Source organism: Lipotes vexillifer, unplaced genomic scaffold (assembly GCF_000442215.2).
Source record: "Lipotes vexillifer unplaced genomic scaffold, Lipotes_vexillifer_v1.1 scaffold1993, whole genome shotgun sequence".
NCBI lineage: Eukaryota > Metazoa > Chordata > Mammalia > Artiodactyla > Lipotidae > Lipotes > Lipotes vexillifer.
Window position 1 is genome coordinate 514088 of NW_006770701.1, and position 17175 is coordinate 531262.

The 17175-nt window shown below is 44.9% G+C and overlaps 1 protein-coding gene across 2 annotated transcripts in view; it reads right to left on the reverse strand.

The window, feature by feature from the left end:
• The window catches only part of PAMR1 (peptidase domain containing associated with muscle regeneration 1), a 72484-nt gene that overhangs the window by 29487 nt on the left and 25822 nt on the right, over positions 1-17175 (reverse strand). Inside the window, exons 3-4 of one of the 2 annotated variants that reach the window (XM_007446325.1) lie at positions 12688-12816; positions 2624-2738 (exon numbers count right to left, since the gene is read on the reverse strand). In XM_007446325.1, the coding sequence (XP_007446387.1) occupies positions 2624-2738; positions 12688-12816 (244 nt within the window). The remainder of the gene's footprint in view (positions 1-2623; positions 2739-12687; positions 12817-17175) is intronic. The other variant, XM_007446326.1, reaches the window with a different exon arrangement.

The following is a 17175-nucleotide window of genomic DNA, read 5'->3' on the forward strand; positions in this document are numbered from 1 at the left end:
TCGGAAGATAATTATTCTCTTGGTAACAATTCTTGCCCCAAAGAGTAGGAAAAGTAGCACCATATCAAAATTTCAGAATTGAAAGAGATCCGATATATCTGTGATTACCTTAAAGGGGTCTTGGGTTTGGAAATACTGGGGTGCAGCAGATCAAAAAAGCAGAAGGTAACCTCAAGCTCCCATTTCCAAGAGATAAGAAAAGAGGCGGACGCATCCCAGGACACATCCCAGGACACATCCCAGGGCACATCCCAGGGCAAGAGAGGAAAAGACGATTTTTAGAAGATTCCCAAGGGAATGCCTAAGTGTCAGGTTCACAGAATGTACGTCTGTATCCTGTCCCTCACATTTTGGAGCAGTTAGGAATAGACAGAAGAGCTCAGAACCACAACCTGAAAAGTTGGGACCTGTGCTATTTCTAACACCTTGGGTAAAAACTTCAAGTGCCGGAGTTCGAGAACAATCAGGATACTCTAAATGCTCTTAAAGGTCTTACTGAAAAAGAAACTCAATCACTGAGTATGCTTCGTGTTTATTTTTTCAAAGATTTTTATCACAAAATCTTTTGCTAGGGAGCGTAAGTCCTATTAATCATACTTTGTGAAACATGCTGTAGCATGTAAGGATCTGACTTCTCATCCAGATGCCGCCACCAACTCACTGTGAGCCTTGAGCAATCACTTCCTTCTCTGGGCTTCGGTATCTTAGTCTAAAAAGGGTAGGAGGGGGGACAAGGCCACCACCCAACAGAGATCACAGCTTTTTCTGAAACTGAAACATGAGACATTGCAAACCTGTATTTACATTCATTCATTTGTTCACTTATTCAACACATTTGTGGCAGGTCTGCACTGTGTCAGATGCTGTTCTAGGTGCTGAAAGTACAGCAGCGTCCCAAGTAGACACAGCGCCTGCCCTCATGGAGTTCTGATCCGGGGGACAGACAATAAGCAAGGAAACCAGAAAACAAAGGAATTGTTGGCAGTAGAGACAGTGGATGGACTTGAGATTATTTTACAAGTAAGCAAGTAGATTTTGTGATGACCTGCCTGTGGGAGGTGATGGGAAAGGGGGGCATCAGGGATGACTGCCAGCTTTTGGGCTGAACACTAGGCTTCAGAGTATTTATGTCCTTATTATTATCCCTGGCCAGCAGGTCCAGGTTTGACTGGCAGGAAAGAAATCTACATATTTCCAATCCCTAGGGCCCTTTCCCGGGCAGGTGATGTGCTTCTCAATCCTTCCACCATTTTGGATTTTTGTTTGGCGGGGTTAGGGGGAGGGGATTTATTTTGTATCCTGTATCTCCTGAGAAGCTCTTTAGAGGCCCCTGAGGGGACCACTCGTCCTGGTCCCTGAGCTGCTGAAAAATTAACATGTGGCATTTAACACCCGCCTTTATCATCCTGCCAGACCCAGCCTGGAGCCCATTCAGCAGAACCGTGTGGCCTCTCACTTCCTCCTTGAGTTAACCTTCCTCCAGGAAAGTCCACTTAAAGAAGCTTACTCCTAACCCCAAGACCTGGGGGAGCAAGAAGACCAGCTACTAAAGCGCAGCTTTGATGAGAAGGATTGAGAAGGGGACCTGATTTGCTGGATCCTTCCCAGGCGGGTATTGTGTTGCCCCTCCTGAAGGACAGAACACCGTCGAGGAGCCAGCTGGCATGTGGTAACCTCCAGGTGCATTGATCCACCCAGAAAATACCTACTGAAAGCCTGTGTCCTCAAAGATTAGAGATTTCCATCACCGCCAACCTCCCCACTGGTTAGAAAAGGGAAGAGCTAGGTGGACAATGTCCCTCGATGTCCCAGGGGAGAGTGGGCCACTCTGCTTCCCTAGAGAGGAAGAGCAGGGGTGCTTGCCAGGGGAGAGAAGATACACTGGAAGCAGGAAGCACTTCTTTCAACTTTATTTATGCAACAAGAATCCACCAAGCACCTGTGGTGTGTACCGGGTCCTGTTTCAGGCACCTGGATGCAGCAGTGAGGAGGCCTCACAAAAAAGGATGCACTCGTGTTATTTATCTATACTTACAATAAACCTGGGTCTATACTTTGGACTATGGCATAAATGAGTCACATTTGTGAGGACCCCAAAGCTCCATAAGAAGAATCAGCTTATCTTCCACGCATGCGAAACAATCAGTTTATTGGCTGCAGGGGTAGTGGCTGTCTTCTGAGAACAGCAATGAAAGGAGCTGTGATGAGCATAAACCCCAGCCTAGAGGGCAAATCCCTTAAAGGTTAGACTTGTCCTTATTTCTTCCCTTCCCTCCCATAGAGTCTAGTCCAGTACTGAGTGAATAGGAAGACTTGGTCAGGATCTGGGGGTTGGGGGATAGATTGTTCTCGGTGTCCTGCGGTGTTGGTATTATCCTTGGGTCACCGTCACCTGAGCCTCACTGTCGTCGGGCAGTGAGTGACAAACATCTAATTGACTGTAGCTTTACCCAGGCCTTATCCCACAAAATCACTGAGAGGTAAAGATTCTAATATACATTTTCTGCTTTTAAAAATGAAGTTCTGATGATTAGCCCTTGGTCACTAGGATCTAGGACCTTTAGTCCTGTTACTGTGTTTCCTTATAACCTCAGACTCCCTAATTCTGACCCCAGCCCCTTACCTTAGCTGGATGATAAACCCAGGTTTGGCGTGAATGGTCCATTCGCAGTGAGCATTCAGGGGGTAGCTCTCCAACAGAATCTGACCCTTTGGGACTCGCAGAACCTGGCCACATCCTAAGAAGAGAAGATTGGGGAATGGAAATTGGAGTCAACAGGAAAGAGACGGTAAAAGATCTCAAAGCCTCTAAGCTCATCCCACACCCTTGAGAACAGAATGGAGAAGGGTATTTCTATTTCTCAAGCACCTGGCAATGCGCTAGGCAACTGGCAGTGAATTGTTAATTCGTTTAATCCACCCAACAGCTTGAGAAGAGTAGTATCATTCCAGTTTTCCAGATGGAAAAATAGATAACCAGAGATTAAATAAATAACTTGTCTAGCTACTAAGTGACAAAGCAGAGATTTAAAGCTGCGTCTGAATGTAAAGTCCAAGCCACTCTCTCACCTGCCTCTCCAAGATGGCCACATGCCAGCCTGCTGCTGCCACCTTACCAGGCTCAGAAAGCAGGCCCTCCCCGCAGCTCTACATGGGACACTGTGGCCTTTTTCCAGAGTCTAAATCTGCATAAGACTCTTTGGTCTGTGTTCCCTGCACATTCTCTACCCCACAAATATAACCCCAAAGCAACTCCTTCCTGACCCGCCTCCATCTATTTAGAAAATGTATGTATTAATTTGTTCTATGAGCAGCTATGTGATAAACACCTGCAGGCGGACATGAACTCCGACCATTTGGACTGGATTAGTGGTTTTCCATTTTTTTTCTACCTCCCAAGCCCCCTTTTTTTTTTTCAGACAAACTCCTATGAAGACCACCAGTTTAATTTTAAAAAATGGATCCAAGAGGGGCTCCTGGTTAATGCAGAAGCTGGGGCCCCATGCCCTCCACTCTCACAATCACCTTGGTCTCCTGAGTTACCTCCAAGGAATCCCCAAGATTTGAAAACCACGGAACAGAGTCTTCATTAAATTATATCATATCTTCTAGTGTTAAGCAGAGATGTGTAAGATGCACCTTAGTTTTACAAAAGAGTTTGGGGGAAATGTCTTGAATAGGTGTTATAGAAAAAAAAGTTATCTGGGTCACGTAAATAAACTATATTTTCTACCAGAGTTGGCAAACTATGATCCATGGGCCAAATCCGGTTTCCTGCCTGCTTTTTAAATAAAGTTTTATTGGAACAGGGCCACACCCATTTTTAATGCATTGTCTAAGGTCAGTTTCCAGCTATAATGGCAGAGTTGAGTAGTTGCAAAAAGAGACAGTAGAATCCACAGAAATGAAAATATTTACCATCTGCCCCTTCACAGAAAAAGTGTACTTAACCCTGTTCTACACAGAACCCAGTTTAACCTCATAAATTCTGGACATGCGGTTATCTTCAATAACCTCCCCAAATAAATTCTCATTGCTCAAAAGAAAAATATGAACATCAGTGGTTGGTGCCTCATGGCAGGATGATGTTAGTAATATTTCTACAGTGTTAGGAATACAGCCCAAACTCTGCTTTTGACAAGCTGTGAGGTCTGAAGCTTGTGACTTTTGCAAAACTGAGTGCTAGGCAGCATGAGTCATCTCATCATTAGGATGTTTATTGCTGCTGCCCGGCACCACATGGGAAACATCTTCCACCACTTTCCATGTGGGGCTCTTGTCTGGGCCAGACCTCCATTCTCTCTCTCTGCAATTCCAGCCTCCTCGCATCCATCCTTGTCTCCCAACTTTCCATTCTCCACGTAGCAGCCAAAGCCACCCTTTAAATAAATAAATTAGATCACATTACTCTCTCGACTCGACCCTCCAAAGGCTGGCCACTGTGCCTCACCTTCCCACAGCATCCACGGCCCTGCCTCACGGACCGCCCAGCCCTGCCCTCTGCCCGGTTTCTACCACCACCCATCTGGTCTTCATGCAGCTCCAGCCACACGGCCTCCTTTCTGTCCCAGCTCCAAGCCTTGCACCCACTGCTCCCTCAACCTACAAGGTTCATCTTCCTCCACATCTCCTTCCTTTGGGAATTAAGCTCAACTGCTGCTTCTTCAAAGAGGACTTCCTGGACCACCCAGCTAAAATGGACCTTCACGTCTCTATAGTCACTGCCTTTTACTCGATCTTGTTTTCTTCATAACACACATCACTGTCTGAAATTATCTAGCTTATTTGCTTACTCCCTTTGGTAGAGCTGGGACTTCTCTAGCTTGTACACCTAGAATGGAAACTGGCATATAACAGGTGCTCAATAAAGAGCTGTTGAATGAATGAATGATGACTTTGTGACAGGCCAGGGACTGGCTAAAAGACTTACACAAATTCTCTTGTTTAATCCTCACAAGGATCCTGGGAGAACGATATTCATCTCCCCAGTCCCCAGACAGGAACACTAAGGATGGGAGAAGTTAGGTGACTTCCCCACAGCTGGATGGCCAGGAAGTCGGAAGACTGAAGACGACTGTTCTAACTGCCGAGCAGTGGTTACGACGGGACTCCCGAGTCCCGCCGTCATTGGTTTGAGTCTCAGCCTTAGTGTCACGGGCTGCGTGGCCTTGGGCAAGTTTCTTCATCTCGCAGAACCTCAGTAGACCTGAGCCAAATGGGAGTATAACTAGCACTTACTTCATACGTTTTGCGAGACTGGAATCGGATTACTCACATGGAAAGCAGTTAGCAGAAAACTCAGCAAATGTTAGCTGTTGCTATTTGGTGGCAGAGCAGGGATTTGAACTTGGATCTGTCTAGTACCAAGGCTGGGTCTCTGCTAGTGCATTAAACTGTCATAGGGTTTCCTGACCCAGCCTTCTCCCACTCGGTTTTGAAGCAGCAGGATTTTTCCACCACCACCCGTCCCCCAAATACATTGAATCTCTGCCCCAGCCCCCAACTTCTGGAAGAGCACGGGCCTTCTGCCTGCATACCTCACACTCCTCATGGCCCCCATCCGCCCATCTGCTGCCCGGCTACGGAAGTGATACATTGGGTGTGAGGGACAAAAAAAGAAACCTTCCTGCACAGTCCCACCCCTCTGGGACTGGCAGCCTCCCAGCCACAAGGTGTTAAATCCCAGCTCCGCAGCAAACCTCCTGCAGGGATCCCAAGTCGGAATCAGCAGCAGATGCTGCCAGCCTGCTTCTGGTTTCTTCCCTGGAATCAGACAGCAGTGTCACTGCCCTCCCACCCCGCAGGTCCACGGGGAGCTGGTGCCCCTACCCAGGCAGGTCTTCTTGGCAAGACCACACGGTCTTTGGCCAGCCCCAGGGTCTCGTGCGGCCTGCGGAGGGCCGGGAGCCCCACCCACCCCGGGGGGCTGGCCCCCGGCCACCTGAGATGCAAGACCACTTGTTCTTGGGCCCAGGGGCCGTCCTTCAGAAGCAGCCAGGATTCCCTGCCACATGTGACGCCTCGGTCCCTCATGATGTTTTCCTTCTCACTCCAGAGGGGAGGGCAGAGTCGGTCCCAGGAGCGGGGACAAGTTCCAACCAGCCAGAGACAAAGAGGCCACTTCTCAGAGATGTGCTCTGGGCACCGGGAAAAGGAGAAGTCGCTCTGCTCCCTCCTCACACCAAGCGACTCCCACCTCCACGTGGGCGCCCGAGTCCGAGGTTCCGGGCACGGGGCAGACTCACTGCGCCCTCTGTCTAGGGCGGAACACTGAACACAGGTGAGCGTCCCCGCCAAGGAAGTACGGAGGGCCAACCAAGCAGGTGGTCCTGAGTCTGAAAGACCAGAGAGGCAATGGCCCAGACAAAGTGCTCAGATTCCCTGACCATGTCTTGCTGCAGGGGAAGAGGGTGTGTGTATGTGTGCGTGTGTGTGTATGTGTGTACGCGCGCGTGTGTGTGTGCAGGGAATTTTGCCAGCCAAGCCAGACCGTCCCCTGGGATCTCGAATCCTGGACTCATCTCCAAGGCCGCCCCCTCCCCCATCTTTCCCCATGGCTACAAACCCAGACAAGAGAGAGAGCTGGATAGACTCTGCCTCTACAGAGCTGAAAGGAAACCTTCGTGAATTTCTAAACTAGAAAGAGAGCGCAAGGTTCCCAGCAAAAATGAACACCCCCAGCATTCAGACAAGTCTTGTTATCTCCAGCTGGGGGAGCAAAGAGGGAGGGGCAGGAGAGAGACACAACATACTTCTGAGAAGCAGTGCTTTTTTTTTTTCTTTAATCTTTCCTCTTGGATGGGGGCGGGGGAAGGACTAAAGAAAGCATTCTGACCTAAAAAGCCATTTCCTTCCTCCTTCATATAGCACTCAGGAGACAGGACTCACAATGGTTAAGGGGCAGCCTGGAAGCCCGACCAGGTCGTAATCTCAGTTCAGATTTTCCAAGCTGTGGGACCTGAGACAAGTTCTCTAGATTTTCCAAGCCAAGGTTCCCTCATGTGGAAATAAGCATAATAGGAATACCTACTACCACGTTGTTGTTGTTGGTAAGTTCTTATTTGTTTGAGGATTATGAGATAGATATTGCATATAAAGCATTTAGCAAAGTGCCTGGTACACAGAAATCCTCAGTAAATGGCACCTAATACTGTCGCGTCTTGAGTCTTTTCTGGATCTGAGACACAAATTTGGTACAAGAATCACAGGTGACAGCCCAAGTTCTGACCCACCGCTCCAGGGCTCCTAGGAGCCTCTTTATATCATCGGCTGAAGTCCTAAAGCCTGTAGGCCCAGGAGCTCCGACAGTGATAGCAGAACAAAAGCCTGGATGAGGACATGGGAAGGACCAGGAGCCGCAAGGAAGCTCACACCTTCCATGTGATTTGGGTCATCCTACCCTGACCTGCTAGGCTCTCAGACAGGCACTCGGAGTGAGGACCTCACGGGCCTCTCACATCAAGAGGCGGTTTAGTATAGAGGATGAGAGACTGGGCCCTGGGGCCCAGCCTCTGAACTGGCATCTTGGCTTTGCCACTTACCAGCTGCATGACAGCGAAGCAGGAAAGTTACTCAGCCCTTCTGTGCCTCAATGCCCTCACCTATAAAAGGCTGTGATGCGGATTAATGAGTTTGTACATGAAGGTACTTAGAACAATACCTGGTTCAAAATAAGTGCTAAGTGATGGCTTTTGTCAGGGGCTCAGGTCTTCATTAGGTGTCCAGGAATGACTTCATGGCTCATCCTGTGATTTGGCCTATATTCCCAACCAATCTGATACCTTATAATGGTGGTTTAAATGTTTGTCTCCTCCACGACACAGTTTTGTGAGAGCAGGGACCTTGTCTGTCTTGCTCACACCTTTGTATGCATCGAGTAGGTGCTTAATTAATTGTTAACTGAATGAATGACTATGCCAGATTAAATTGAACATCTCCTTGCCCAATCAAACCATTTTTGAAGCCCCTCCCCCCATACCAGTGGTCCTGAGAAGATAACCTCCTCATGGCCAGTGTATATTCTCTTGTCCCTTGGGAAGTTCTGTTTTATTATTCTTCCTCTCTGGCCCTACATTGATTTCCTTCCCAACAAAGAAAAAGAAAAAGAGCTCCCTTCAAGGCTCTGGTTTAGTAATAATACCAATAGCAACTACCATTTATTGAGCACTTACTATATACCAGACTCCATGTTAAGGAATTTTATAGAGAGCACTTCAGTTAACCCTCACAAAAATCCTCTGAGGGGGCACTGTTATTTTCCCCATTTTGTAAATGAGGAAACTGAGATTTACAAAGATTGGGTAACTTTGCCCAAAGTCACGGGAGAGATTAAAATCCAGGTACTAATGGTTCCAAGCCCAGCTGTTAACTACCACATAATACCACCCCCAATTTGTTCCTAATTGGGCACTGTTCCTTTCCTGGAAGTGTCAGGACACAAAAGCCCAGAGGAAGATGAGCCAGTTTTCAGTAACTCCACCCAGGTGACTCTATGCTCTCCCAGGAAGACGGCTCCTTAAATCAGTAAATCAGTCACACACAGATTTGTGAGCCTTTTCTCTCCCCCCACCTCCCTCCAGCTCTCCCTCCTTCCTTCTTTTCTTCCCTCCTTTTCTCCGTCCCTCTCTCCCTCTCTCTCTCTTTCTCATTTGCTCTTGATCATTCCTGGTTATGGCTCAAGGACCAGTCTGATATTCCAGCCCCACAAACATTTTTGGTCACAGCTGATGGCCAGTTCCTCTGCTCCTCTGCTTCTATCTATAATATAACTAAGAAAAGAAAACAAGTGTTAAGGGCCTATAATCTCTCCCCATAAATCCTCTCTCATCTAGGTTGCCTTCCTAACCTTCTTACCTCCCCTAGATCCTTTGGGGCCCGAAGGGTTGGCATCACTTCAGTGCTACCTAGAAGCATGGCATCCGGGTGGCTCTCGGGCCCTCTCACGCTCATCTCATTTGGTGGCTTAGGAACTTGGTCTGAAGGCCAAGTTAAATAAACTTCACTCTGGAAGTCAGAAGAGTGGTTCCACTTAAGAACTCAACTTTCCTGTTTAAGAAGCTTTGAAAGGAAGCCTTGATTTTGACTTTAGAGATCAGTGTCTCTCATGGCCAGCACCAGATCACAGTTCCTAAATACCATTCCCCACAAAAAGAACCAGGATTAGTGGAGAAATGGCTGGTTCCAGGACCTGTATGTAAACAATCAAGGTGAACTTGAAACATTTTGGGAGAGGGTAGGGGGTTACGGTGGCCAAGAAGCAAGGAAGTGCTCAGTGAATGATGTGATGAAGTGGGCTTAAAGGGTCTTCGGTGGCCAATTCTGGGACAATTTGAGCATTAAAAAATGATGGTAGTGCTATGAAACGTGGGAAAAAAAGAAAATTCATGAATCCATAGTTCAGAAGAAGAGAGAGCGGGCCAAATGTGGGAAAATGATAATAATGGGTAAATCCAGGTAAAGGATGAATGAAGTATTCTTTCAACTTTCTGTGTATTTAAAACTTTTCAAAATAGGAAGTTGGAGAAAGAAGGAATCAGCTTCTTAGCCTGAATATTCTGAGATTACTAAACCAACATTTCCTGGCCAGGAGGATGTGAAGAAAGTTGTCTCCTGGGCTCAGTGACCTCCAGCCCTTCTCCAATTCTCTTGGTTAATGGAACTTGTCAATGGTTATGAATCAATCAATCACCTAATGGATTTTAAGACTCTAAGTAGTTAGGTGAATACCAACTGTGACAAGCATTGTCAAGGACAGGGAGCAAATAAAGGTGCTACCACGACTGCTCAGTACTGAATGCTGTATAACTCAAATATAAAAGAGGCTGATACTTTCTGGCATTTGCACTCCTCTTTCCTTCTAAGGTTCTATATGGCACTCAGGAAAAAATGCCAGGGCTCTACAATGGTGCTCAGCCGGAAGCCTTCCTCCTCCAGGATTAAAGGGCCTGAAAGGATCGCTTGGGCGCCATCTACTGGCTAAATGCTTGCACTGCCACCTGGCTCCTGCACCGTGCCTGAGCTGTGCACAGACCACCCAAGTGCCCAGCTGCCCCTTAACAGAGGCAGGCAGCATGGTGCCCACCACTGAGCAGGCATTCAACAAATACTGAAATGAATTACTTCCTTTTATGAATTCCCATCACATTTATTTAGTGCCTGTATGAGCTGTAGGTGATAAGAACCTAATAACATCATATTGATGTCTTCTTAGGGTCAAGCCCTGTTTCCACGAACGTACTGTATTCCTTCGTGTGTGTGGCTGTGATCAGATAATATCCATAACTGGGTGGAATGAGGACAGTAATCAGGTAACATACACTGTATGGAAAGAAGCTTTCAGAACAAACATCACGGAACTGAACAAGCATAACTGAACCAACAAACAATGAGATAGGAGTACGACCTTTACTTTGTTTGTTTCATAGCATTGACCACACTCTTATTTGTTTTTGTTTTTGTTTTGTTTTGTTTTGTTTTTTGGTCTCTCCTCTCTAATTTTCAAGCTCTAAGATGACAGTGACTATATCTGTCTTGCTCATCATTGCACCTGGAAGCATCCATTCAAGAAATATTTTTTGAATGGTTATGGGTAGATTTATTCATTAAACTTTCTTTTAATGAATGGGGGCATGTGTGCTCCGCTTTGCCTGCCTACTGGTGATGACCAGTTGCCCTGAGCCAGTTCTGCTGTCCTTGAGAAGGCTTTGATCCTACACATGGCCACCATGACTAATTCAACCAATCAGACTCCATACACAGTCAGCTCTCACACTGAGGCTAAACCCAGGACTCAACCAATAGGTACCATTTGGAAAGACACACCTACAGGATTTCTTTGGGCAAATGCAGTCCTTCTGTCTTTGACCTCCTACATGCAAATATTCTTCCCCTTCTCTGCCTTGTCCGCTAAACAAACCCACTTACTCACACAGAGTGTTTAGAGTATTGTTTAGGAAATATTTGTACCCTTCCCCTTGGGATGGAATATACTCTCATACTTGACTGATTTGGGGATTAGCCATGTGACTACCTTGGAATATGAGTGAACGTGATGTGAGCAGAGGCCTTAAATTTGGCTGTGTGTTTGGCTTGGCCTCTTGTGCTTCTGTGACCCACTCTGAGAAGACCACACGCCAAGTTGCCCCTTTGGTCTGAGCCCTGAACCCTAGAGTTCAACCCAGGCCAATCCAGCTGAAACCAGTTAAACCCCAGCCAACTCACAGACTCAGGATAGAGAAAAATACACATCTGTCCTTTTGAGGTTGTTTGTTACACAGCAAAAACTGACTAATCTATATGAACACATTATCGCCACCACCCCTGAAAGCTTCAACTTAGAAATTCTGTTCTCTGACCACAATACCTCTTCCATGTACATGTTCCATTGCTTTATTATCAATAAGCCTGCTTTTCCATCTCATCAAGAGCTCCAGTCCCTATTTTCTTTACCAGGTTCTTTTTGGTTTCATGTCCTACCCAACCTGGACCCCTGGACAATCATGTCTCAGCCAACTCTTGGATCAACCAAATGACTGCTTTTATTCATCTCTGCTACCATGCTGCCAGAGAGCATCATCTACCTGTCCTGGCTGCATCACCTACAGAGGAATTCCAGCTTCAACTGGGTCCTCAGCCTTGCTTGGCCATGCTTTAAATCATCGCTAGCTGGTGCATTTCCTCATTCATCACGTGGCTGTCCCAAAACTTTGGTACTCTCAAGCCTCAGCTTCCCTTCTACTCTGCTATCATTAGAGATTTCATATCCTGCTTTGCAGAGAAAACAGAGCTATTAGGAAGAACGCACCACTGGGAGGTAGGTGAGTACTGTGGTTGAGAATAAGGGGTCTGAAATCACATAGACTTAGGTATCTTCCTCACCCTTTGCCCCAGACTCTTGCATTTTGCGACAGGTTTGATCAAGCGAAGAACACCAATAGCACTCCATCCTCTATTTCTGCAGACTGGAAATATCGTTCATAAGAGTAAAATTACTTAGACTCTAAGACCACCCTGACTGTTCCTGATTCAAATAGGAAACATGTAAAATAGGCTTTTAATGAAATAACGACAGTTGTACATTGCTCCAGATCCTGACTCTCAGTTGCTGCAGTGGGGAATCTTAAACTGAGACAGGTTAGATTTCCACTCCATTTTCAAAGGATTATTGACTCAGAGGGGAACACTAATAAAGATTTAGTAATTCTTGGAGATCAAGCAGAACCCAGAAAGAATCCCTTTCCTGGGACAAGTGGCATGCTGACCATTTGATGTGGGCTCCAGGGATTTAACTCAGGATTCAAGGTTTCCAATAGAAATTCATATGTTAAATGCACTACAGACTTAGCATTTTTGAAGCCTTATTCACTGCTTGCTGGCCAATGACAACACGCAATTGCTTCTCAGTGGACATGAGGCATGCTCTGTGCAGAATGCACTGGCTTCATTTAGGAGAGAGGGGAAGATTTAAGAACAGACAGAAACCTCCTGTGGCCAATTCCAAACAGAAGTCCACAATCCACACCCAACAGATGGAAACACATCTTTGTTTTTTACTGTCTTACCTAGAAAGCCCTCTGGCCACAAACTTTCCAGAACTCAGAGTCCAATAAGATAAACCTTCGTCCATGGCAAAGCTGAGACTTTAAAGGAGCACACGCTAGAGATGGAGCTATGTCAGGGTCTACTCACGCATGCAGTCTCCTCCGTACCAGCCCGCGTGGCACTCTGCACAGTAGATGCCCTTCACGTAGAAGTCGTCCAGAGTACCCCCCCACGAGCCGTTTCGGCACGTCTTGCAGTTTTCAAAGATGGTACAACCTGAAAATTTTCCAAGTAGAAGGGTGTTAGATTAAGCACATGCAGGTTCTAATCGGCTGCATGAGAGAGAAACTACGGACCTTCCTAGGACCGTGTCTCAACTAAGGGCATCTGGACCTAGAAAGGTGCCAAAGCCCTTATTTAAAAATGCTCATTCCTAGGAAGACGCTAGAGGCACCAGAATTCAGACTGAGGAGTTTAGGAGGGTGGTCTGAACCATCTTCCTAGTTAGTGGCTGATGGCTTTTTTTTATATATATATATATTCCATTTCTGGTCATAATTATGAAATTTAAGTTTCAATAAAACACATGCTATTTAAAATTATTTTGTAATCACTGTTTTATAAAGCAAATAACATTGATGAAAATACCTCCAAATTTAAGACTAATTGACAGCAAATGCCTATTACTATATGAAAACCAAATCTAAATTACACTGTTGTTTGTACCGAAGGAAAACCCTCTTGCTGGTTGTAAATTTTTCACGTTTTACAAGGGTGCCATATCTCATGTAACATCAGTAACCTGAAAAGTACTATGAGATATCAAAAACATTTAGTAATAAGTTTCCAGACTGATTGCACATTTTGGTTCTAATGCATTAGTTTTAAAAAAGGTCTACATGGAGATAATTCACATACCATAAAATTCCCTCTTTTAAAGTGTACAATTCAGTGGGTTCTAGCATACCCCAGAGTTGTGTAACCATCACTATTATCTAACTTTAGAACATTTCATCACCTTCCCCACAAAAGACCCCATACTCATTAGCAGTCACTCCCCATTCGCCAATCCCCACCCCTGGCCCTAATCCCTGGCAACCAGTAATCTACCAGTCATTTCATATGAATGGAATCATACAATATATGGCCTTTTGTGTCTGGCTTGTTTCATTTGTGGCTGATGTTTTAATGCAAAACGAAATAACCTGTAGCAAAAGGTAGAATCCATCAATACAGGGTATTTTTTCTCTTTATAAAAATATTACATGTTTATTATGGAATATTTAGAAAATTCAGACAAGCAAAAAGAATTCAATTAAAAGCACCAAAAATTCCATCGAGAAAAATTCCATTTTCTCCAAGAATTACGAGAAAATGATCAGTAATTCTCTCTCTCTATATGAACACATTTATTTTTAATTAGGCTTATACTATATACCGTACATTCTGCTTTTAATAACTTACCTTTTAATTTAATAATAGATAGTAACCATCTTCCCATTCCATTAAATATTCTTCTATGGCATATACCTCTATAACCAGAGTGTGCCATCGGAAACAACCTTACTGCCTAATAACGGGCTCACCCTGGAAGGTGTCAGGCTCCCCCCGACCAGCAGGCCACACCAGAGACGGTTGAGCAGACCCTAGTCGAGGGTTATTTTTAAAACATGGTCTACTGAGGGGTGGGGGACAGTGAGGAAAGGTAGAGATAATCCAATCCCACTTATTAAAACGGAGCGCTAAGTTCTGGCACCTCCATTGTCCAGCTGTGTGTCCTTGAGCAAATTGCTTAAGCTCTCTGTACCTCAATGTCCTCATCTGTAAACCCAGGGTTAAAAACTGTGCCTACCTCATAAACTTGTTTTATAAATTAAATTCACACGTGTAAAGGGCCTGGCACATATCAAGTACCCCCAAAACATGAACTATTATTATTATTCTGCATTCCCATACCTCCTCTTGGCTTATCCCCACCATAGCATATAGCATGCTCAATTTTAACTGCCTACTGCCTGTCTTCCTGTACAGACTAAAGTCAGGGACTGCACCATGTTCAACATTATATCCCCCCCACTTAATACAGTATCTGGCATATAATAAGTGTTCCAGAAATATTATTATTTGTGATTTGAGCGAATAAATAAATGGATGGATGGATGGTTGAATGGATGAATAATCCAGGCTTCTGAGCTGTTCAAGATAAGCAGCATTTCCTTGAGCTAATAGCACACTTTTTTGCTTTTGGCTAAAATTAGGTTTTCATTGGCCTGTAGTATATACATGCAGGGTACATATGTGTGATTTCCGTAGGAGAGAGACTTGTAGCTCTCTCTCTGCACACCATCCTGACTTTGCTTCCCTCTCCCAGTGTCTCTTCCGACCAGAAAAGAATTGCTAATATGATTCATCAAATTTCACAGGGCCCATAACTGGGTCCCAGTGCTCCTTTAAAAGACTGCTTTAAAAGATGGTCTTTTAAAGGCCATCTTCGCCCATGTGCCACATTCCTGTCCGATTTGCTACCCACTGTGCCACCAAGGAGGCCAATGGACTCAGAGTCCGCCCTCTACGACCCTGCCAGCTCTCAGCACAGTAACATCCGGGCCACTAGTTGCAAGCCACAAAAAAACAGCCTGGTGATTAAGATGAATAAGACTGTGTTAAAAAGATGCTAAGTAGCTCACGGTATTGCCAGAAGGGTTAGAGGACCGAGGTCCAAGCTACACAGACTAGAAACGCACGAAAATACACAGCCACCTTGCTCCATTGAGGGCCCCAGTGCCGCTGGCCACTGCTGGACGTCAGCACTGCCATCCCCACCACCATGCCCCTGGACATCGATCCTCGTGCAATTACTGCCATCACAAGAGAAAGAATCGTTGTCCAGCATAATGATAGAAGTGATAGAAATTCTTAAACCAGGCTGAGATCCCATTTCGCACCTTTGAGACTGACAAAATTCCAAAACAGCACACTCTGTTGCAAGACTTCGGGAAAACGGTACTCTCATGTACGGCTGCTGTGAATGCCAATGCATGGAGGAGGATTTGGCAAAGGCTGACAAAATGGCATATGCACTTCCCTTTGATGCAGCAATTCTTCTTCCAGGAATCTACCCCAAAGATATGCTGCAAAAATACTAGCTGATGTATGCCTGAGGCTATTCACTGTAGTAGTATTTATAACAGCAAAAAGCTAGAAACAACCCAAATACTCATGAACTATGGTAATCCACATGATGCAGTTATATGCAACTGTAAAAAGAAATGGAAAAAAAAAACAGCTTTATTACTGTCAGTGAGTTATCTCCAGCATATATTGTTAAGAGAATAAAGCAAGGCAGTTAGCAGTGCTTATGGCATGCTGTCTTTTGCGCAAGAAGGGGAAAGATACAGAAATGCACACACATATTTGCTTGTATTGTCAAATATAGAAAACAGATAGAAACAATAAACCTAACTACACATCAAGTAGATGTTATAACACCACAGACGAAAGAACTACATCAATTGGCTTTAAAACATAGTATTTTGACTCTACATACTTAGTGAGATATATTCTAAGGTGAATAAAAATCACTATCATCAGTGGTCTTATTACTAATACCAATAGTGCTGTTGTTGTTTTGTACAATTATAAGATAAAGCAAGTAAGTGATTGGGTTAATATTATCAGGAAACAGGATTTTCACCATGAGAGAAAAGACATATAAAATCAAAGAAGTTAATTAACAACCTTGGAATATTACATTTGAACTTGAGTAGCAGCAAAAATTCATTTTAAAAAATACATGTTTTCCAGCTCCATCCACTTAAAAAAACATACAAACAAAACCTTGTAACAATGACAGTCCAATAGCAAGGAACACCTCAGGTGACCAGATCGTGGTCTCAGACCAAAGTTCTTTTGAGAAGTGGCTGATTCCAGATCTGGGGCAGAAAATATACAAGAAGAGGCTAAAATATCTTGTCATGCGAGAAATCAAGAAGTCTTCAAAAACAGTGTGGTCATGTCAGAAGAACACAGAAAGACAGAAAGGGGCACCCAGTGTTATGAGTTGTGTGCATTAAAATAAAGACTGAAATGGATTAAATCACATAAATAAATTAAAATGCCTGCATTCATAATGACACACACACACAGAGAAACCTCTTTGATCACCAGTAGGGACTGCTAGGACACCAATTCACTATTTTTGAAAATCTTTTTTCCTAAAAAAGCCTTTCTCTAGCCTCTCCTTTCAGGGCAACCAGATGGTTGATATGGGGCAGTTCTTCACTACTCAGTTTGAAAGGTCCTTCCTAGCACCATTCAACGTGGTAATATTGGGTGCCTCCTGTATGAGGTAATAAGATGTTGGGTGCAGGCGTGGCAGACGTTGATGCCCTTCTATATGATGCAGTAGGAAGCACACAGCACTGCCTATGAAGGTCTCTTATTTATTCCACGACCTCATGCCAGCTCATTAAACCAAAGCCCCACCCTCATAACAACAGTAATTGCTAGGCTTTTGAAAATACTGAAAATTGTTCAAAGACTTCAGCATCGCTGCCAAGGACCCCTAGTCAGGAGACCCTGGCTTAGCTCTCAAAATTTCCTTAGAAAATTTGGAGGCACTACTCAACTATTTCC